Source organism: Papio anubis, chromosome 1 (genome assembly GCF_008728515.1).
Source record: "Papio anubis isolate 15944 chromosome 1, Panubis1.0, whole genome shotgun sequence".
Classification (NCBI taxonomy): domain Eukaryota; kingdom Metazoa; phylum Chordata; class Mammalia; order Primates; family Cercopithecidae; genus Papio; species Papio anubis.
Genome location: NC_044976.1, coordinates 21192262 through 21215256, shown reverse-complemented (window position 1 = coordinate 21215256; position 22995 = coordinate 21192262). Strand labels below are relative to the sequence as shown.

Here is a 22995-nt window from a genome sequence, read left to right as displayed (position 1 = left end):
AATTCATTAAAATACTGCTTTTGCTTGGGCTCTCCAAAACAGAAAGGCATGTATCCCTGACTGGTCCAGCCATCCTCAGAAAGCTAGTACTCAGCATTGAGGGTGTGTTAGTGAGAATTCTTTAGAGCTGTTTGAAGCTCTGAAATCAAAACTATAGACTCCCATAATCTTTCTAGATTTTCTGGCCTAGAATATATTTTTGTATTTGTTCACCAGGAAAAGGCACTTCTCAAAACCAATCCACACCATGAAAGTTTTATCATCAAGTATCTAACTACGTGGTAAACACATTATTTAGCTAGAACAATTTCTGAATCAGAGCTGTCATTGACAGGTCTGGTGCTTTGGATGTAGCTTTCTGTATGTCTTCTCTAATCATTTATTTTCTCCTATTTTCCAACCACCTTATATTGCCACTGTCCTTCCATTCCCACCCTTTACCTTCCTCCTGTATATGTACAGACACACAAAAAGAGTATCAGTACCACTACGTATGTATCTATGTGTATACATACACACATATACCTGTATATGTATACACACACACAAAGACACACATGGCAGGAGCCCCAATATCAGAGTTTATTATAAACCAAAGATAAAGACATAAATAATATTGTAGAATGGAAATAAATCCATTAATTCTTATTTCTAAGATAAAACAGAACTGTCGTTGGACACTACAACTCACCCGATGGTTCTTCAGGCTCACTTTCATTTTCTTCCTCAGGTGGGGCTTGAGGGGGTGGTGGGGGAAGTTTCTTTTCCTTCTCTGCTTTGGCATTTCTCTCTTCTTCTGAATAATACTCATCTTCTGAGAGGTTGGCCAAGCTTTCATCCATCTCTCTGTACTCTACCTATATGGAGATCATACCAGGGAAAGCTAAATGCAGTGAACATTTAAAATCAGGGACTCTATTTGGAACCATCAATCAATGTGAATTGTTAACTTCACATTTTAAGGGAAGTAAGTGTACAACAAGGAACAAGCCAGCTTATAATAGGTAGTTATTAAAAACAAAACCTTCATGAAACAATCTTGTGTCAGTTCAGGTTCAAACTAATCTGCAACTTTTACATCATAGCACTGACATTCAAATCATTGACTCTAAGGCTCTCAACAACTTCTCAAAAAAAATTTTTAATTGTATGTATCATGCTCACATACCGGAATTTCCAACAAAAGATTAAAATAACCCTCAGACAAAAATATAGTTAACTAGAATATCAAGTCTGTCTAATGCCAAGCCTGTGCTTCTAACTACTATTCCAACGGAAAATAGCAAAACAATTCCAAAAACCAAATGGAGGGCATAGAGTAGAAAATAACAACAGTCAAACTGAAACTATGAAAAGGTGCATTTGCTTAAAAAATTCACTTAGGAGAGGCCAGGTGCAGTGGCTCACGCCTGTAATCCCAGCACTTTGGGGGGCTGCGGCAGGCAGATCACCTAAGGTCAGGAGTTCGAGACCAACCTAGCCAACATGGTGAAACCTTCTCTACTAAAAATACAAAAATTAGCTGGGTGTGGTGGCAGGCACCTGTAATCCCAGCTACTTGGGAGGCTGAGGCAGGAGAATCGCTTGAACCCAGGAGGTGGAGGTTACAGTGAGCCGAGATCAAGCCACTGCACTGCAGCCTGGGCGTGAGACTCTATCTCAAAAAATAAAATAAAATAAAATAAATTAAGGAGTAAGTGACGTGGAAATGGAGGATACAGGTCTTACTACTAATTCACACCGGCTATAAAGGAAAGGGAGGTATGTCATTAGCAAAAAGAGGAAGCAGTTTTAGTGAATGTGTCACTGAGGGTAACAGAGCGTAAGACAGGAAAGATTATTATGGATTGGTTAGCCAAAATGTGTAATATGGTATTACAAATAGTTTTCAACATTGGAACATTCTCAAATCATCATTGTGACTTCCTAATAAAAGAAACTACAGCTAATTATTATGGAATCAATTAAAAGATAATTATTATGGAATCAATTAAAAGATTCTAATTATTATTAATTCCATGAAAAGATAATTTATTAGACATGGAAAAAAAGCAAAGACAATGTGGTTTCCACACGTATCTAATGTTTTACATTTCCAAGATTAATAGTCCTGTGGATTACAGTGAATGTAATACATTTTAACTTGCTAAACATCTTTGATATAGCTTTGGATGGTCAGCTGTTTTTATACTATCTTTTTGCTCTTTTTTTTAAATGATAGGACCACAAGATTTGGGGGAGGGGGAATGGCTGCTGGAAGTACAAGAGTTTTACCGAAAATAGGGATTGGGTTAGAAAACGGAAACAAAAATTAAGAATAATGAACTGACTAGTTCTGACCCATGCTCTAAGAATCTTATTTAATATATGAATAATTGTATTCACCTACTCAAATACTGAACACTGAGCACATGGTACAATGGAGAAAACAATTATGACTGAGTGTGTCCCTGCCCCTAAAAAGCTGAAAATCTGGTTCCAAGTAAATGATCCTGATCAGATGACCATCTCATACAGGGTCTCGGCAATAAGACTACAGAAATGTAGATGATATTATACTAAACTTTATCCTAACTGACTGAGATAAACTGTGGAAACAGGTCTCAGGACAATGGATGAAAAAGCAGCAAGGAGAAAAAAAAAGTTTCAAAGAGGGAGAGAAGTCAGAATAGGCCATAAACTTTTATAGTATGCTGTTTTCTTTTCCTTTTACCCCTCAATAGTGCTTGACTCTTCCCTTCCCCAAAGATTCAGTCCTTTGATCCTCTGCCCATCAATCTTATTTACTCAATAATGACTTAACAAGTACCTAATATGGAACTGGACAATGTGCAAATTTTGAGACAAAAACAAAGACTAATACAAAATCCTTTCTATTGTAGTTCAGTTTTTCCCAAAGGATGTTCCACTAGATACTATATCCTTTGAAGGAGTAAAGGATCCAATATCAAGTCTGGGAAACTGCAATCTTTACAGGTCCCCTCTAGGAGAGTCACAATTCACATTAAAGGAGAAGGCTGGGTGTGGTGGCTCACGCCTATAATCCCAGCACTTTGGGAGGTGGAGGTGGGCAGATGCCAAGGCAGGAGGACTGCTTAAGCCCAGGAGGCCAAGGGGTGCAATCTGTGATCGCACCACTGTGCTCCAGCCTGAGTGACAGACACAGACCCTGTCTCAAAAAAATAAAAAATAAAGGTACTGCTAAGTTTTGCATCAAAAACAATCTTTTCAATATTGTTTAATCCAGTGTCTTGACAAAGAAATAATTAACAAGGAAAACACTTGGAAAAGGCTGGTCTAGAAAGGGTTCTTAGTCTTTAGGAACAAAAGAGATTAGAAAAATACGTACAGGTAGAAGCAATAATATCCGATGGTATTATTAAAAACAAAACTGTTTCACAGAACCCTAGGATTCTTCAAGATTTAGAATTTTAATTTTTAAATGTATTAAATACACACTCATGTGTTAAAACAAATCTTAATCCTTTAGAGACCACCAACACATTAACTTGTGCTGCTCGGGTAACTCAGCTTGGGGTAGACTTAAGAATGAAGTTTCTTCTGCCATCTCTGTTCAACTGAGAGCATCCTGAGATGACAAAGCAAGCTTTAAAAAAAAAAAAGCTGGGAGCAGTGGCTCAAGCCTGTAACCCCAGTACTTTGGAAGGAAGAAGGAGGAGGATCATTTGAGCCCACTTCTACACCAGCCTAGACAACACAGGGAAACCCTGTGTTTACAAAAAACTAAAAAAACTTAGCCTGGTGTGGTGGCGTGCACCTGCAGTTTCAGCTACTAAGGAGGCTGAGGTGGATCACTTGAACCCAGGGGGTCAAGGCTACAGTGAGCTATGATCTAAACACGGCACTCCAGTCTGTGTGACAGAGTCGAGACCCTGTCTCAAAAAAAAAAAAAAAAAAAAGAAAGAAAGCAAACAAAACCAACCTCCTACCTTCTGCACAACTTGTCAAATCAGTACTAGACTGCCACAATACTTCATAAACAAAGCAAAATACAGAAACAAAATTGGATTCTTCCCTGGTTGTCTAGTTGCTGGGTGAAAAGAATGGATTCTGGCCGGGCGCGGTGGCTCAAGCCTGTAATCCCAGCACTTTGGGAGGCCAAGACGGGTGGATCACGAGGTCAGGAGATCGAGACCATCCTGGCTAACACGGTGAAACCCCGTCTCTACTAAAATACAAAAAAAATTAGCCGAGTGTGGTGGCGGGCGCCTGTAGTCCCAGCTACTTCGGAGGCTGAGGCAGGAGAATGGCGTGAACCCGGGAGGTGGAGCTTGCAGTGAGCTGAGATCCGGCCACTGCACTCCAACCTGGGTGACAGAGCGAGACACTGTCTCAAAAAAAAAAAAAGAAAAGAGAAGAAAAGAAAAGAATGGATTCTAAGGCTAAAACAAGACTATCACGCTTAATTTCCAATCTCAAATTTGGCTTCACCAGTAGCCTCATTTTCTCATAGACTGACAACTAAAATAAATGTTATAAATTTTAACTTCTCAATACTACTTAATAGTAGTGTGTTTTATTTTGGGATTTTTGCTTAAAATTTTATTTTGTAAAAAAGGCTTTCCTCATTTAATAAAGCTTTTTTTTTTTTAGATAATTTTTAAATTGCCTGGAGCCAAGAAGTGACCATTTAAGCAAAGTTTTAAAACCATCTGAAAGAATCATACAAACTTTAATAAAAACTATTCCCCTGAGAAAAGGAATGGGTACTTTGAACCTAAAGGATTGGGAATCTCTCATCCCTAAGTAAAAACCCCAAAGACTTCAGAGACTCTACAACTACTCACAACCACGGACATAAAGATGTCCCAACAAGGAGACTATGAGTGAGTAGGGTAATTATTCTTACTTTCACACTGATGACTCTCGAATTTAAATCTTTAGTCTCTTCCTTCTCCTCCCTACCCTTATTACAATGATTCATTCACTCCTCAATCTCCTTAAAGCATCAGTCTTTATAAAGAAATCTTTCTTGGGCTGGGCATGGTGGCTCACACCTGTAATCCTAGCACTTTGGGAGGTCGAGGTGAGCAGATCACTTGATCTCAAGAATTCGAGACGAGCCTGCGCAACATAGCGAGACTCCATCTCTACAAAAATTAGCTGTCGGTGGTGGTGCACATCTGTAGTTCCAGCTGCTTGTGGGGGATGAGGCATGAGGACCACTTGAACCTGGAAGGTCAAGGCTGCAGTGAGCCATGATTGGGCCACTGCACTCCAGCCTGGGTGACAAAGTGAGACACTGTCTTAAAAAAAAAAAAAAACAAACCCACAAAGACCACAAAATTTTCTCCTTTCACACTGCATTCCTATATCAAAACATCTCATGTACCCCATAAATATATATACCTACTATGTACCACAATAATTAAAAATTTAAAAAAAACCTTTCTCACTTTTATCTAGGGCACAACTGCCAGGTTAATTTTCCCATTATGTGATATTTTCTAATAGCTTAACAGATGAACATCAAATTTTTCAAACCAGCATATAAACTCTCTGGCCTTGACTATTCACACTGCCTTTTTTATTTTTATTTTTATAAGACAGGGTCTCACTGTCACCAAGGCTGGAAAGCAGTGGCATGATCTCAGCTCACTGCAACCTCTGCCTCCCAGGCTCAAGTGATTCTCCTGCCTCAGCCTCCTGAGTAGCTAGGAATACAGGCGCATGCCACCACACCTGGCTAATTTTTGTAATTTTGTATAAACAGAGTTTCGCCATGTTGCCAAGGCTGGTATCAAACTCCTGGGCTCAATCGATCTGCCCACCTTGCCCTCCTAAAGTGCTGGGATTACAGGCATGAAACACCATGACTGACCTGAATTCAAACTTAATTCTAATCACTAACATACTAGTAAAAAAGTCCTCAATGCTGTTCTACCAACCTCTAAGCTCCCTAAAGCTACTACCATCTTTTTCTGTTAATCCAACACCATATACTCAAGGTCCACCTCCTCTGAAGATTATTTCTTAATTATTGTAAATTTTAAAACTATATCTGCCAGGCGCAGTGGCTCATGCCTGTAATCCCAGCACTTTGGGAGGCCAAGGCAGGTGGATCACCTGAAGTCAGGAGTTCTAGACCAGCCTGGCCAACATGTGAAACCCCCGTTTCTGCTGAAAATACAAAAATTAGCCACGCGTGGTGGCAGGCACCTGTAATTCCAGCTACTCTGGGGGCCGAGGCAGGAGAATCGCTTGAACCAGGAGGCGGAGGTTGCAGTGAGCCGAGATCACACCATTGCACTCCAGCCTGGGGGAAAAGAGTGAGACTTCATCTCAAAAAAAAAAAAAAAAATCTTTTATCTTCTCTGAAGTCTCACAGTACTTATGGTCTGCACTTCATAATCTAGTTCAGGGCTGTCTGATGAACTTTTTTGTCATAATGGAAACTCCTCTATCTGTGCTTCCAATTCTGTGGCTTCAACATGTGCTATACTGAGCACTTATAATGTAGCTAGTGTGACTGAAGAAACTATTTTTAATTTCAATTTAAACTTAATAGCCACATGTGGCTAAGGGCTACCATACTGGATAGCATGAATCTAATGCTCACTACAACATGGACACAACTCTACAACCCCAACACTACCGGTCCCTTCAATCTATCTTGTTCCTAGACAATTCCTGTTTCTAATTAAATTCATCTGACCACTGTTCTCAACATTCAGTTGTCTACTCTGGATTCCCTGATGCTTCTCAAACCACTTCCTTTTCTCCACTGGTAGCACCTTAATTACTGGTCACCTACTAATTATATGCCAAACACCGCAATAAGCATTTTGTTTATATTATATCTAAACTTTACAAGGTAGGGCTTATTTACATGAGGAAAATGAATCAGAGGAAGATGAAATACTTAAACTCCAAAAAGTCCACCCTTTTCCAGAACACTTTTCTAAATTCTGCCATTTCATGGCCTAGCTCAAGGCCACCATTTCTAAAGGAGTATGGTGTTCCTGAAGTTCCAGCCCAATTTACCAATTTCAAACCTTAAATATTCCGCCATAATTTTAGCATACACATACTAAAAAGTGAATTTATTCTGAAACTAATGAAACTGGAGCTTCAGGGACACTCAATTACATGAACTCCTTCCAATACCCTAAACATAATTTTAATTATGTAATGATATAATTCTGTTAAAGCACAGTTCCCAAAACTGGATAAGCTCCCAAGTCATGAAATATATACACTTTTTTCCCTGCATACACTGAAGAATTACTGAAGCACGGCCTGTCTATACTGGCCTCAGCTTGCTTTTCATTCCTTAAATGGATATACTATCCTCTAAAGTCTGTTTCCTCTGGATCCCAAGACCGGCTAGTTGCTAAGCTTCCTAGTTGCTGTTCCAAACAAACACGTAACTAATTTTTTTTCTGAAAGTTTAAGAGCTAATTACAATGGGGGATACAAAACAGAATAAGCAAGATGAGTTAAAATAAACACAGGAGAATTACAAAGAAAAAAATCTTGGTTGGGTGAGGTGGCTCATGTCTGTAATCTCAGCCCTTTGGGAGCCTGAGGCAGGAGGAATGATTGAGCCCAGAAGTTCGAGACCAGCTGGGGCAACATAGAGAGAAGCCATTTCTACAAAAAGTAAAAAATTAGCCAGGCGTGGTTGTGCACAACTGTAGTCCCAGCTACTCAGGAGGCTGAGGTAAGAAGATCACTTGTGCCTGGGAGGTTGAGGCTGCAGTGAGCTATGATTGCGTGACTGTACTCCAGCATGGGTGACAGAAGGAGACCCTGTCTCCACAAAATTAATCAGTTAGCTAAGAAAAAAAATCTTTCTTGTAGGAGAGAGCTTAAAATATAACAGTAAAATCTTACAGTGTGCCCCAAACTTATCAATCTGCAGATTCAACACAGTCACAACCAGAATCCCAGCAGCCCTTTTTGCAGAAACTGACAAGCTCATCCTAAAATTCATATGGAAATGCAAAGGATCCAGAACGGCCAAAATAATCTTGCAAAAGAAGAACAAAGTTGAGGAACACTTCCTAATTTCAAAATTTATTATGAAACTAAAATAATCAGGATAGTGTGGTACTGGAATGGATGGAAATATGTAATAGATCAATGGAATAGAGTTGAGAGTCCAGAGATAAACTCTTACATTTATAATCAATCAGCGAGGGTGCTAACTATATGTTGAGGGAAAGAACAGTCTTCAAAAAACTGTGCTGGGACAAGCTGCAAAATAATGAAGCTGAACCTCTACCTCACACCATATACAAAAATTAACTGAGAAAAGATTTTCATCCGGCCGGGCGCAGTGGCTCAAGCCTGTAATCCCAGCACTTTGGGAGGCCGAGATGGGCAGATTACGAGGTCAGGAGATCGAGACCATCCTGGCTAACATGGTAAAACCCCGTCTCCACTAAAAAAAAAAATACAAAAAACTAGCTAGGCGAAGTGGTGGGCGCCTATAGTCCCAGCTATTCGGAAGGCTGAGGCAGGAGAATGGTGTGAACCCGGGAGGCGGAGCTTGCACTGAGCTGAGATCTGGCCACTGCACTCCAGCCTGGGCGACAGAGCGAGACTCCGTCTCAAAAAAAAAAAAAAAAGATTTTCATCAACATAAATGCAAGAGCTAAAACTATAAAACTCTTAGAAGAAAACACAGGAGTAAATCCTCACAACATTGGATAAGGCAATGGTTTATTAGATGTAACACCAGAAGTAAAGGGAACAAAAGAAAAAATAAATTGGGTCTCATCAAAATCAAAAATTTCTCTAACCAGAATATGTAAAGAACTCTTAGTAGAAAATGATGAAGACAACTCAATTTTTAAAAACAAGCCAAGGATTTGAATAGTCATTTCAACATAAATATTAAAATGGCCAATAAACACATGAAAAGATGCCCAACATCATTAGTCATTAGGGAAATGCATATCAAAACCACAATGAGATATCACTTTACCCCCACTAGGATGGTTATAGTAAAAGACAAACAATATTAAATGTCAAGAATGATATGGAGGGTGGGCGAGGTGGCTCCGCCTGTAATCCCAGCACTTTGGGAGGCCGATGTGGGTGCATTGCTTGAGGTCAGGAGTTCAAGACCATCCTGGCCAACATGGTGAAATCCCTTCTCTACTAAAAATACAAACATTGGCCAGGGGTGGTGGCAGGCGCCTGTAATCCCAGTTACTTGGCTGGCTAAGGCAGGAGAATCGCTTGACCCAGGAGGAGGCTGTAGTAAGCCGAGATCATACCACTGCACTCCAGCCTGGGTGACAGAGACTGTCTCAGAAAAAAAAAAAAAAAAAAAAAAAAAAAGGCCGTGCGCAGTGACTCACGCCTGTAATCCCAGCACTTTGGGAGGCTGAGGTGGGCAGATCACCTGAGGTCAGGAGTTCGAGACCAGCCTGACCAACATCGAGAAACCCCATCTCCACTAAAAATACAATACAAAGTTAGCCGGGCATGGTGGCACATGCCTGTAATCCCAGCTACTTGGGAGGCTGAGGCAGGAGAATCGCTTGAACCTCGGAGGCGGAGGTTGCAGTGAGCCCAGGTCGCGCCATTGCACTCCAGCCTGGGCAACAAGAGTGAAACTCCATCTCAAAAACTTAAAAAAAAAAAAAAAAAGAATAATAATATTGGAGAAACTGGTACCCTCATATATTTAATAATGGGAATGTAAAATGGTGCAGCTGCTATGGGAAACTGTTTGGTTGTACCTCAAAAGTTAAACCTAGAATTAACATAAAACCAAGCAATTCTACTCCTGGGCCCACACCCAAGAGAACTGAAAATATATTCATACAACAAACTGCATATTAATGTTCATAGCAGCATTATGCAAAATAGCCAAGACATAGAAACAAACCCAAGTGTTCATCCAATAATGAATGGATAAACAAAATTTGGTATATCCATACAGTAGAATATTATTCAGCCATAAACAGTTATCAAGTACTGAATGGAAGCACTACAACGTGAATGAACCCTGAAAACATGCTAAAGCCAAATACAAAAGGCCACACATTGTAGTATTTTATATAAAATGTCCAGAATAGACAAATCCATAGACAAAGAGTAGATCAGTGGTTGCCAGGGACTGGGGGTAGGGAGGAATGGGGAGTGACTGCTAACGATACAAGTGTCTTTGGGGATGATGAAAAGGTTCTAAAATCACTTGTGGTGTTGGCTGTACAATCTTGTAAATATGCTAAAAACCACTGAATCGTACATTTTAAAATGGTGAATATTATTATACATACATTATCCCAATAAGCCTGCTTTTTGTTTTTAGATAGTTTCGCTCTTGTTGCCCAGGCTGAAGTGCAGTGGCATGATCTAGGCTCACTGCAACCTCCACCTCCTGGATTCAAGCAATTCTCCTAACTCAGCCTCCTGAGTAGCTGGGATTACAGGCGCCCGCCACCACGTCCGCCTAATTTTTTGTATTTTTAGTAGAGTCGGGGATTTCATCACGTTGGACAGGATGGTCTGGAACTCCTGACCTCAGGTGATCCACCGACCTCAACCTCCCAAAGTGCAGGGATTACAGGAGTGAGCCACTGTGCCCGGCCAATAAATCTGTTTTTAAAAACATCTTATACATGGCTTCTGGTCACCTGTCTATTGAAATCATAAAATGACACTCGACTTCTGTCCTTTATTTCATTTCTGAGGGCTGGTGTCACCAACCTCTATGCTTTCCTAACCCATGCTTTGGTTAAAAGCTCCAGAAAGTCTTGCCTGCAAAACGGTCTTTTACCTAGCACTGGTTATACTTCAGAGAGTTGGCTCAAGTAGGGAGATAAATATGAGGGCTCTCAGACTGGGTAATACTCATCTCAAGAAGCTCCCCATACACACTGACTTGGTATTCACACTTAAAAATTATGTAGACAATTTTTTCAAGCATAAATTATATAATTTGCAAACTTTTTTTTTTTTTTTTGAGACGGAGTCTAGCTCTGTCGCCCAGGCTGGAGTGCAGTGGCCCCATCTCAGCTCACTGCAAGCTCCGCCTCCCGGGTTTACGCCATTCTCCTGGCTCAGCCTCCCGAGTAGCTGGGACTACAGGCGCCTGCCACCTCGCCCGGCTAGTTTTTTGTATTTTTTAGTAGAGACGGGGTTTCACCGTGTTAACCAGGATGGTCTCGATCTGCTGACCTTGTGATCCGCCCGTCTTGGCCTCCCAAAGTGCTGGGATTACAGGCTTGAGCCACCGCGCCCGGCCGTTAATTTGCAAACTTTTATTCAAATGTTGATTATACGCACATATATATCCAGGTTGTTTTTTCCAACTAGACCATTAAATCTCCAGAAAAGGCCCAAGTCTAAAGTCTGCGCCCTAATATTGCCCCAGTGCCCTGCACACAGTGTCCCATGTGGTCCTTTGTTTCAAGGGCTGATGATACCCTGTAACAACATGAATGTGGGCATTATATTCCAGTTCCATCACTTACTTAGCTTTGTGACTTTAGGCAAGTTGCTTAAATTGCGTGCCTCAGTTCACTCATTCCTAAAATAGGGCTAGCAATACTTGCCCGTTGGTATTCAGCAAAAAAAAAAGTAATGTTGGTGACACGCTGAATACGGCATCTAGCACACAGAGATATGAGGCAGTCTCTGTATACACTGTGTGGAGTCAAATCTTCTCCTTCCCATATATTTGCATTTTGACTGTTATTTGTTCTCTCAATCAGCAGCTTCCTCATCTGCAAAACTCTACGCCAAAAGATCGCTAAGAGGATTTTAAAAAAGAAGAAAAACAAAAAAGACTAGAACTCCTACCACACAGCAGGGTTTTGCTCAAACAAAAACAGAAACAAAAACGACCCTTTCTTTTCCATCTCCCCAGCTAAGGCGATTTCTTTAGCATCAACCTACAGCCTCCTAGTGCACCCAGCTAAAACGCCATCAATATCGCCGAACAGCTTCCAGACCTATCTGTGGACAAACAGTGATGCCTCCAAGAACGCCAACCGTAACCCCACATCAGGGAGCCATCTTCCAGTCAAGAAAATGAAAAGGTGTGCAAGAAAGACCTAAGGAATAAAATACCCCTCCCAGCAATCATCGATGACCCTTCCCACGTCGCTCCGGACCCAGTACAAAGACCGCAGTCAACACCGGCAAAGACTCTTCCTTTCTCACCCCACCCGTCCAGCTAGAGGGGACGTGGCGTGGGCAGCGATACAGGGGGAGGTCTGAGTGGTCGCAGGGCCCAAGACCCGGCGGCGGTGGGGGAGGGCGGAGCAGCCTCGGGGAAGCTCGGCACCCGGCGGTGCCGTTTAAGGGAGGGGTCCACCCTTACCTTCGCCCGCTTGCGCCGGCTGGTCCGACGCCCCTCCGGAGTCTCTGCTATTCCAGTTTCCATGGGGGTCGCAGACCCAGGCACGACGGTGGGCCCGGCCTGAGGCCCTGCGGACCCTGGCGGTTCGGCCAGGCCCCCGGGGGGCGAGGCCCGCGGAGGCTCTTTCTTGCGGGGTGTGCGCTCCCCGGCCGCCCCCGGCCCGACCTCGGCTGGGCCCGACAGGCCCGCGGGTTGCGCGGCCACCTCAGACCCATTCTCAGAGCCGCCCGCTGTCCCGGGGCCAGCCTCCGTCCCGGCTGCCGCCGCTGCAGCCGCCGCCGCCGCGGCTGCCGCCTTCTTCCCAGACAACATCTCGGGCCGCCGGGCCGCCGACGGCCGTAGGGGCCGCTCGGTCTGTCGCTCCGTGGGTCCGAACCGCCTCGCCTCGCCTCGCTTCGCTTCACGCTGCCCGCGCGCCGCCAACCGCCGTCGCGTACGCACGCGCTAAGCGCGCTCCCGCAGCGCCGGGACAAAAAGGGCCGGAGACGCCCACGAGCCCCGCCCCTCCCCCGCAGCCATAGAGTGGCGTTCTCGCGGCTAGAGCGGCGCCGCAGCAAAAATCATGTAGCTTGCCTAGAGCGTCTCCCCGGCGTTTGGCGTGGGACCTGGCACCGTCCGTGGTCTTAGGGCTTCTGGGCCAGACTAAACCTCCGAAGGTGACCATTTCCTCCAGGGACTTGCGGGTTTGCATGCGTTCGTTCGTTCATTCACTCACCCAATTATTCGTCAGTTCTACCAATATTTATTAATGCTTGCCCACTACGTAACAAGGGTTACATTATGAAGTTCTAGCTTTCAAAGAACTTACAGTCTAATGGGGAAAAACACTGAAATATGTTGGTAGAGCGTCTTATTCATAATTGCTCTGCTTGGACTGGGCAAAAAACTTGGAGAGCATAGCAGTTTCGATGGTAGTAAAATGGAGACAAGTTAGGAAATCCAGGTTTGAGTCTAGACAGAATAGTTCTTGTTCCAAGCCTTTGTTCATGCTTTTCCTTCTGTCTGGACCCCAACCCCATTCGCACCCCATGTCTTGCGCTTCTCCCATCCCCCATGTCCCTCATCCCCCATGTCCCCCATCCCCGTCGGCATAACACCTCTTTCTATACCAGGTTAATTCTTTCTAATAATGATAGTAGTGGTTTATTCTTTTAATTTTTCGAGGAATCCCGTGCTGACCCAAAACTGGAACAGGTCTTGTCTACTTTTAGCATGTTTGTACTTACTACACAAACAATTGTCTTTTTAGTAGTTTTTCTCTTCAAAGTGAAATTGTCAAAAAATTATTCCGTTTACATGAAGTTCAAGAACTGGTAAAACTAATCTCTAGTAATAGATTCCAGTCAGCCCTTGCCTGAGATGGGGGTCGGGGTTTGACTGCAAAAGAACAAGAAAGAACTTGCTGGGGGTGATGGAAATGTTTTATATCCTGATTGGGATGACGTTTACAGAGGTGTATATATTTGTCAAAACTCTATGAACTCTCCATGTAAAATAGGTATATTTTATGTAACTGTACTTAAGTAAAGTTGTTTTTCTAAAAAACTAGGCAAACAGACAAAAAGGCAATTAAATGTAGAAAGGAAAACAGTAAAAGCTATGTAAGAAAGAAAATGTATCCGAGTGGGGTGGCATGCACTTGTAGTACCAGCTGCTTGGGAGACTGAGGTGGGAGAATCACTTGAGCCTCGGAGTTCAAGTCCAGCCTGAGCAACATAGTGAGACTGCGTCTCTAAAAAAAAAAGAAAAGAAAAAGAAAGAAAAATATAATCATAGTACAACATATGGCTCAGCTGTGAACTGTATTAATATGACCATAAAAACATAAGCAGTGAATATTGTTTTATTTATTTATTTTTTCTTTTCTTTTGTTTCTTTTCTTTCTTTCTTTCCTTTTTTTTTTTTTGAGACAGTCTTGCTCTGTTGCCCAGGCTGGAGTGCAGGGGTGCAGTCTTAGCTCAATGCAACCTCTGCCTCCCGAATTCAAGCGATTCTCCTGCCTCAGCCTCCCCAGTAGCTGGGATTACAGGCGCGTGCCACCATGCCTGGCTAATTTTTGTATTTTTAGTAGAAACGGGGTTCCGCCATGTTGGCTAGGTATGTCTCCAACTCCTGACCTCAAGTGATCCTCCCACCTCGGCCTCCCAAAGTGCAGGGATTATAGGTGTGAGGCACCGCGCCCGGCCGAGCAGTGAATATTGTTTTAACCTAAGTGATAGAATTACATTAAGAGAATGGAGAAAAAAGAAAGTTTGTGGAGAGAAAGATGAGAAGGTTTTAAGGATTTAGGGAAGTAGGGAGGTTGTTGGGGGAGGTGCTGCTCGGGAGCTAAATTATCTTTCACCGTAAAAATATAATACATAATGTTGGCCGGGCGCGGTGGCTCATGCCTGTAATCCTAGCACTTTGGGAGACCGAGGTGGGCAGATCACGAGGTCAGGAGATCGAGACCATCTTGGCTAACACGGTGAAACCCCGTCTCTACTAAAAGTACAAAAAAATTAGCCGGGCGAGGTGGCGGGCGCCTGTAGTCCCAGCTACTCAGAGACTGAGGCAGGAGAATGGCGTGAACCCTGGAGGCGGAGCTTGCAGTGAGCAGAGATCATGCCACTGCACTCCAGCCTGGGCGACAGAGCGAGACTCCATCTCAAAAAAAAAAAAAGAATTCCTGGCCGAGTGCAGTGGCTCATGCCTGTAATCCCAGCACTTTGGGAGGCCAAGGCGGGTGGATCACCCGAGGTCAGGAATTCTAGACTAGCCTGGCCAACATGGTGAAACCCCGTCTCTACTAAAAATACAAAAATTAGCCAGATGTGGTGGCACTTACCCGTTTTTTCCCCCAGAAATAACTAATTCATTTCAGATGTTTTTATTGTGATCAAATACACATAACATAAAATTTACAATCCTAACCATTTTGAGTATACTGTTTAGTAGTGTTAGATGCATTCACATTGTTGCATAAACAATCTCCAGAACTCTTTTCATCTTGCGAAACTCTGTACACATTAAACAATGACATTTGCCCCTCCTTCTAGCCCCTGACAGCCACCATTCTACTCTTTGCCTCTATGAATTTGACTACTGTAGATAGCTCATATAAGTGGAATCATATGGTATTTGTTTTTTTTGTGACTATTTCACTTAGCTTAATGTCCTCAAGGTTCATCTATGTTGTAACATGTTAGAATTTCCTTCCTTTTAAAGGCTGGTAATATTGTGCATATATAACATTTTATTATCCATTCATCTATGGATGGACACTTTTGTTGCTTCCACATTTTGGCTATTGTGAATAATGCTGCTGTGAACATTGGTATACAAATATCTCTTCAAGACTCTGCTTTCAATTCTTTGGGAATATTCAAAGTGGAATTACTGTAGCAGTGTATGCTTTTTTTTTTTTTTTGAGAAGGAGCCTTACTGTGGTTGCCCAGGCTGAAGTGCAGTGGCGCGATCTCGGCTCACTGCAACCTCCGCCTCCCGGGTTCCAGCAATTCTCCTGCCTCAGCCTCCCAAGTAGCTGAGATGACAGGTGCCCGCAAACCACACCTGGCTAATTTTTGTATTTTTGATAGAGACGAGGTTTCCATGTTGGCCAGGCTGGTCTCAGGTGATCTACCCGCCTCGGCCTCCCAAAGTGCTGGGACTACAGGCGTGAGCCACCGTGCCCGGCCAGCATTTTTTAAAAGCTAATGTCTCCACTGGGCACGGGGACTCACACCTGTAATCCCAGCACTTTGGGAGGCTAAGGTGGGCAGATCGTTTGAGGTCACAAGTTCGAGACCAGCCTGACCAACATGACGAAACCCTGTCTCTACTAAAACTACAAAAATTAGGTGGGTGTGGTGGTGCGTGCCTGTAATCCCAACTACTTGGGAGGCTGAGGCAGGAGAATCGCTTGAACCCGGGAGGCGGAGGTTGCAGGGAGCCAAGATGGCGCCACTGCACTCCAGCCTGGGCAACGGAGTGAGAGTCCGTCTCAAAAAAGAAAATAAATAAACAATATAAAATAATAAAAGTTAATGTCTCCAGTTGGGAGAATTCTTGAGGCTAGGAGTTTGAGACCAGCCTGGGCAATATAGCAAGACCTTGTCTCTAAAAAAAAAAAATTTTTTTTTAAATTAGCTGGGCATACTGGCACATGCCTGAAGTCTTAGCTGCTCAGGAGGCTGAGGCAGAAGGATCACTTGAGCCCAGGAGTTGGAGGCTTCAGTGAGCCATGATCATACCACTGCACTCCAACCTGGGCAACACAGGGAGACCTTGTCTCAAAAATAAAATAAAATAAAAATAAATAAAAAGTCAATGTCTAACTGTACAGAGTCCAAAACCTTATCAATATTACATATTATATTAAACAAAGTTACCTTCCGCTAAAGTATCAGGTGACAAATAGATGGGCTAGTATAACTGTAAAAGCCTTTACGTCCAAGTTTGGATAGCTTTTCTTTGCCCCTGTGATGGTAGGGGCTCTGTATTGGCCATTTTTTTTGCTAGTTGCGAGGCCCAGAAGTACTGGTGAATGAATGAGGAGGCCTACATCACCTGGCTGTTGTGAGGACATCATGAGATAATGCTTGCAAACTGCCTGTCAAAGAGTCTGGCACATAGTGGTTGCTTCAGACATAGGAGGAGTTATTATTATTGTTATGCGGCAGCTGGGTGGGGGGAGGGAGCTGGCTATGACTCAGAGGAGTGGGAGGCCATGACTCTTGTCATGGAGGGGCCTCAGGCAGGGTCCTGGGGCCTGTGTGCCTCCATGCCATAATGCTGGCAGAACTGGTATTTCTCTTTAGGAGTCTCCATGGGATACTTGCCTCCGCGGGCACCGTAGGAGCAGTGGCAGCTTGGCTGATGAGCTATAAGCCAGCCTTGTTTGGGTTCCTATTCCTTCTGCTGTTGCTTAGCAACTGGCTGGTCAAGTGTGAACACAAGCTCACCCTCCCAGAGCCTCAGCAGGTGAGCAAGAGGGGGCTTGGCTTCAGCTCAGGGATAGGGGGTATTTGCAGCTAGATTAGGTGGTAGGGAACAGGGTAGGTGTCGAAATAATGGGGCAAGACTGAGGAATCCAAGACTCTGGTCTAAATCACCACTCTACAGTTTCCTCTTAGGTGGTGCTGGGTAAATCACTTCCCTCCATGAGGCCTCAGTTGCCTCACCTGAGCTGTTAAATCAGGACCACCCCAGACTCTCCTATTTCATGTTTGATGTCAACATGTTTTGGCAAGAGTAACAACTACTTTAATGTGAAAAAAGTCAAAAAAATGAAAATGGATGAACATAGATACATCTCTAAAATAGAATAATGAAGACAGCAGAAATGTACATAGATTATGACATCTTTCATTTAATGCTAAAGAAAACATGCTAGGCTGGGCGCAGTGGCTCACGCCTGTAATCCCAGCACTTTGGGAGACCGAGGCAGGTGGATCACTTGAAGTCAGGAGTTCAAGACCAGCCTGGCTAACATGGTAAAACCCCATCTCTACTAAAAATACAAAAATTAGCTGGGTGTGGTGACACGCACCTGTAATACAAGCTACTCGGGAGGCTGAGGCAGGAGAATCACTTGAACCCAGGGGATGGAGGTTGCAGTGAGCTGAGATCATACCACTGCACTCCAGCCTGGGCAACAGAGCAAGAGTCCATATAAAAACAAAAACAAAAGCAAAAAACCATGCAAAACAGCCTGGTGCAGTGGCTCACACCTATAATCCCTGCACTTTAGGATGCCGAGGCAGGTCAACAACCACTTGAGGCCAGGAGTTCGAGAATAGCCTGGGCAACGTGAAGAAACCCCATCTCTACAAAAAATACAAAAATGAACCAGGCATGGTGGTGCGTGCCTGTAGTCTCAGCTACTCAGGAGACTGAGGTGGAAGAATCACCCAAGGCTGAGAAGTTGAGGCTGCAGTGAGCACGCCACTGTACTACATACAGCCTGGGTGACAGAGTAGTGAGACTCTGTCTCAAAAAAACAAAACAAAACAAAACAAAACAATAGCCTGTCTTATTTATAGAGGCATATGTGCAGTGAAAATATTTTAAGGCAGGCTGCCTCAACCTTGGCACTATTGACATTTTGGGTCAGATAATTCTCCATTATGGGAGGCTCATCTGTCACCTGTGCATTGTTAGCTTAGCAGCAACCCTGGCCCCTACCCAAGAGATGCCAAGTAGCACACCCACCATTTCATAACAATCAAAAGTATTTCCAGATATTGCCAAATGTCCCCTGGGGAGGGCAGAATGCCTCCCATTGAGAACTACTTTATAAAGAAATGCATGGAAAAATAAATTTTAAATGCAGGATTATGGTTAAGGTGATGCTATTCAGGGAGGGAGGAGGACGCTGTGAGTGGGAGAGTCCACAGGGAACTTTAGTTATATTTATGATATTTTATTTCTTAAGTTGATATGGGAATATGAGTATTTTTTGTATTATTTACCTTTTTTGCATGTCTGATATGTTGAATTTTTTTCAGTTAACCATTTTATTTTATTTATGTATTTAGTTTTTTGGGACAGGGTCTCGCTCTGTGGCCCAGGCTGGATGCAGTGGCGCAACCATGGCTCACTGCAGCCTTGACCTCCCTGGGCTCAGGTGATCCTTCCACCTCAGCCTCCCAAGTAGCTGGGACTACATGTGTGCACAGGGCTAATTTTTTCTAGTTTTTGTGGAGATGGGATTTTACCATGTTTCCCAGGCTGGTTTCAAACTCCTGGGCTTAAGCAATCATCCTGCTTTGGCCTTCGAAGGTGCTGGGATTACAGCCATGAGCCACCACACCTGGCTTAATTTTTAAATATTTTTTAAGACCATTAGTTTGTAACTAAATCGAAAAAGAAAAAAAAAAAAAAGTGTTATTAACCAGGGGAGGGAGAGATGAGGATCATGGAGATAAAAGCATTTCATGAGACCACTGAGACTTTGCAGTTTGAAATCGTACTGAGCCTGACAAAATGCTGGAAAAACAAAGGCTTTGGAGATAGATATATTTAGGCTAAGGGCTTTATGTCCACTGCAACTGGCAGATTAGCGAGCCATCTCATGCATTCCTATGAACCAAACGCAAGTGGAGGACTCAGGAATTTGAGGCTGTACGATGCTGAGAAAGTGACCTCCCAGCCAGGCCTGGTGGCTCACACCTGTAATCCCAGCACTTTGGGAGTCCGAGGCAGGCAGATCACCTGAGGTCGGGAGTTCGAGACCAGCCTGGTCAACAGGGTGAAACCCTGTCTCTACTAATAATTACAAACACAAATACCAAAAATTTATACTAATACAAAAAGTTAGCTGGGTGTGGTGGCACGTGCCTGTAATCCCAGTTACTCCGGAGACTGAGGCAGGAGAATCGTTTGAACCTGGGAGGTGGAGGTTGCAGTGAGCTGAGATCACACCAGTGCACTCCAGCCTGGGCAACAAGAGTGAAATTCTGTCTCAAAAAAAAGAAAAAAAGAAAGTGACTTCCTGTTACTGGGTCCCAAGTCTCCACAAAATGAGGCAATGATGCTCCCCTTGCAGGCAGTTGTGAGAATCTATTAATATAATGTTTGTAAACCACCTGGCACAGAGCAGGTGTTCAAGCAAGGAAGGGTTATCATTTTTAACCAATTTTCCCCTTTTCGTGGTGGTGGGGAGCTTAGAAGGAGGAAGAGAAACCAAAGGCTTCCGAAAACGAAAACGACTCCAAGAGCGACAAGGCCACGAACACAAAAGAAGTCAATAGAATGCATTCCTGCTTTGCCCTCCAGGACAAGATCTTCCAACGGCTTTTGTTCAGTGAAATGAAGCTGAAGGTCCTAGAAAATCAGATGTTCATCATATGGAATAAAATGAATCACCACAGGCGGTCAAGCAGACATGGGAATTTTCCCATGAAGAAACACAGAATGAGGAGGCATGAGTCCATTTGCCCCACCCTGTCTGACTGTACTTCCAGCTCCCCCAGCTAATGAGGCCGAGGCGGGCTGGCCTCTGCTGATGTTACCTTTTACCTCAGTAAAACCCAGTCAAAGCCATTGAATGTTCGTAGTAAGTCATAATGGAAAGGTGCCTATGAGCCAGGAAGAGGATCAGAGGCTGAAAGATCGCCTTTGGAAAAGAAATCTGTACACACCAGGTCCACCATGTAGCATGTAGTGACATGACCTGACAGGGCTCTACAAATGTCCCTTTCTAGAGCCTTCTATTTCAGTTGGGTCTATCCTGGTTCCTCCCTGGCCCTGTGCTTGTTCACTCTGAGTCTCCCCACTCCTGCCCCAGCCCCTAGTCTCCCCTCTCATCCTGAACCCAGAGGCCAGAGCCAGTCCTGCCAAGCCTGGCTCTTTTTTTCCTTTTTTTTTTTTTGAGACAGAGTTTCGCTCTTGTCACCCAGGCTGGAGTGCAGTGGCATGATCTCGGGTCACTGCAACCTCCACCTCCTGGGTTCAAGTGATTCTCCAGCCTCATCCTTCCAGGTAGCTGGAATTACAGGCGCCCGCCACCATGCCTGGCTAATTTTTGTATTTTTAGTAGAGACAGGGTTTTACCATGTTGGCCAGGCTGGTCTCGAACTCCTGACCTCAGGTGATCCACCTGCTTTGGCCTCCCAAAGTGCTGAGATTACAGGCGTGAGCCACCTTGCCCGGCTTCATTGCCCATTCTTGAGCCAATGTCTTGCCTTGATGTTGACAGATTAAAGCCCACCTTCCTTCCCGTGGAGTTCAGGCTCTCCATGACCTGACCCCTTCTCAGCCTTTTCCCCATCCATTACTCCTCTTCATATGCCTTAAACTCTGCATCAGAATATCAGAAACATCAGATATTTGTATGCTACCTTTGTGATATTTGCCATAACCAGGAACCACCTGAACGTTAACTCAATGTTATCCCTTTAAGTTGACTATTTTTTCTTAAATTTATCTGTAAAGGAAAATAAGTAAATAAAAGAATTTCTGCATACATTAAAAAAATTCTTGGTTTAAGTAGAACACAACTGTAAAATTAAAGACATGAAGACAAAAACTATGTTACTGAGTTTCTTTTTTTTTTTTTTTTTGAGACAGAGTTGAGCTCTTGTCATCCAAGCTACAGTGTAATGGTGCAATCTCAGCTCACTGCAACCTCCACCTCCAGGTTCAAGCGACTCTCACACCTCAGCCTCTGAAATAGCTGGGATTTCTGGCACCCACCACCACGTCCAGCTTATTTTTGTATTTTTAGTAGAGACAGGGTTTCACCATGTTGGTCAGGCTGGACTCAAACTCCTGACCTCAGGTGATCTGCCCACCTCGGCCTCCCAAAGTGCTGGGATTACAGGTGTGAGCCACCATGACCAGCTCATGTTACTACATTTCAACCAGAGCTCGGTTGCCCACTGACAGATCTGAGCCAGTGGGTTTTGTTTTAAAAAGTGAGATCAGCAAGTGTTAGCGTTTGAAAGACAAGCCAGCACCTAGCCAAGGCTTTTCTTCATAATGAAAACTGGAAAGGAAATCATTATCTCACTGTTTGATTCAGTGTGACTTAGTGTTAGGTTGGTGTTCTACCTAAAATCGTCTCTCTCACACAAGTCACATGCATTCTAACCAAACCAGAGGACTTGCCATCCCCCAAATGCATCCATATCTTTGGTTACATTGTTTCTTCCCCTGTGATCCCTAATTTTCTCCTATCTGCTCTTACAATTCTTCACTTCTTCCAAAGCCATCAACTCTAGGAAGCTCCCCTCAACCCAGCTATAATGAATCTTTTCCTTAGCATTCTTTCCACATTTTATCTGTAGTTCTCCAATAGAATGTTTCACAATCTGCTGGGATTTGATTTGTACACATTACTACAGTCCCTCCCCATGCTTCAACTAGATTATAAGCTCTTTGAAGACAAGCACAGAATATTGTTCATCTGTATATCCCTCCCCCACCTGTAGCACCTAACACAGTGGCTGGTATACAAGCAGTGCTCAATAAAGAATACGTAGGCCAGGCGTGGTGGCTCACGCCTGTAATCCTAGCACTTCAGGAGGCAGGGGTGGGCAGATCACCTGAGGTCAGGAGTTCGAGACCAGCCTGGCCAACATGGTGAAACTCCGTCTCTACTAAAAATATAAAAATTAGCCAGATGTGATGGCACACGCCTGTAATCCCAGCTACTCAGGAGGCTGAAGCAGGAGAATTGCTTGAACCTGGGAGATGAAGGTTGCAGTGAGCTGAGATCGTGCCACTGCATTCCAGCCAGCTTGGGCAACAGAGTGAGACTTCATCTCAAAAAAAAAAAAAAAAAAAAGACTATGATTGCTTATCAATGTCTTATGTGTGCAGACATTTTCTCTGCCCTTTAATTTTATGATGATTCTCCTATATCCTATTTTGTTTTGAAAGCAGAATCTCTGAGGCTAAACTGCCTGGGCTTAAATCCTAACTCACCAACTCTCTGTTGTGTGATCTTGGACAACTCTTGATTGTTTATTCTTCCGTACCTCAGTGTCCTTAACTGTCAAATGGGCAGATTAATACTATGAATCTTATAGAATTTATAGATGGTGTCTTAGTCTGTTTGTGCTTCTATAAAAAAATTCCTGTCTGGGCATGGTGGCTCATGCCTATGATCTCAGCACTTTGGGAGGCAGAGGCAGGAGAATCACCTGAGCCCAGAAGTTTGAGAC

The 22995-nt window shown here is 43.7% G+C and overlaps 2 protein-coding genes across 3 annotated transcripts in view; one reads left to right on the top strand and one right to left on the bottom strand.

The window, feature by feature from the left end:
- KDM1A (lysine demethylase 1A) overlaps positions 1–12817 on the bottom strand; it is a 65431-nt gene extending 52614 nt beyond the window's left edge. For both annotated transcript variants that reach the window (XM_003891299.4, XM_003891298.4), the window contains exons 1-2: positions 12308–12817; positions 692–857 (exon numbers count right to left, since the gene is read on the bottom strand). In XM_003891299.4, the coding sequence (XP_003891348.1) occupies positions 692–857; positions 12308–12658 (517 nt within the window). In that variant the 5' untranslated portion in view covers positions 12659–12817. The remainder of the gene's footprint in view (positions 1–691; positions 858–12307) is intronic.
- Positions 12818–13129: 312 nt separating this feature from the next.
- Positions 13130–20371, top strand: TEX46 (testis expressed 46). Its single transcript, XM_003891297.5, has 3 exons — positions 13130–13289; positions 17146–17308; positions 19997–20371. The coding sequence occupies exons 1-3, from the start codon at positions 13255–13257 to the stop codon at positions 20303–20305; spliced, it is 507 nt and encodes a 168-aa protein (XP_003891346.2). The 5' UTR covers positions 13130–13254; the 3' UTR covers positions 20306–20371.
- The last annotated feature ends 2624 nt before the right edge of the window (positions 20372–22995 follow it).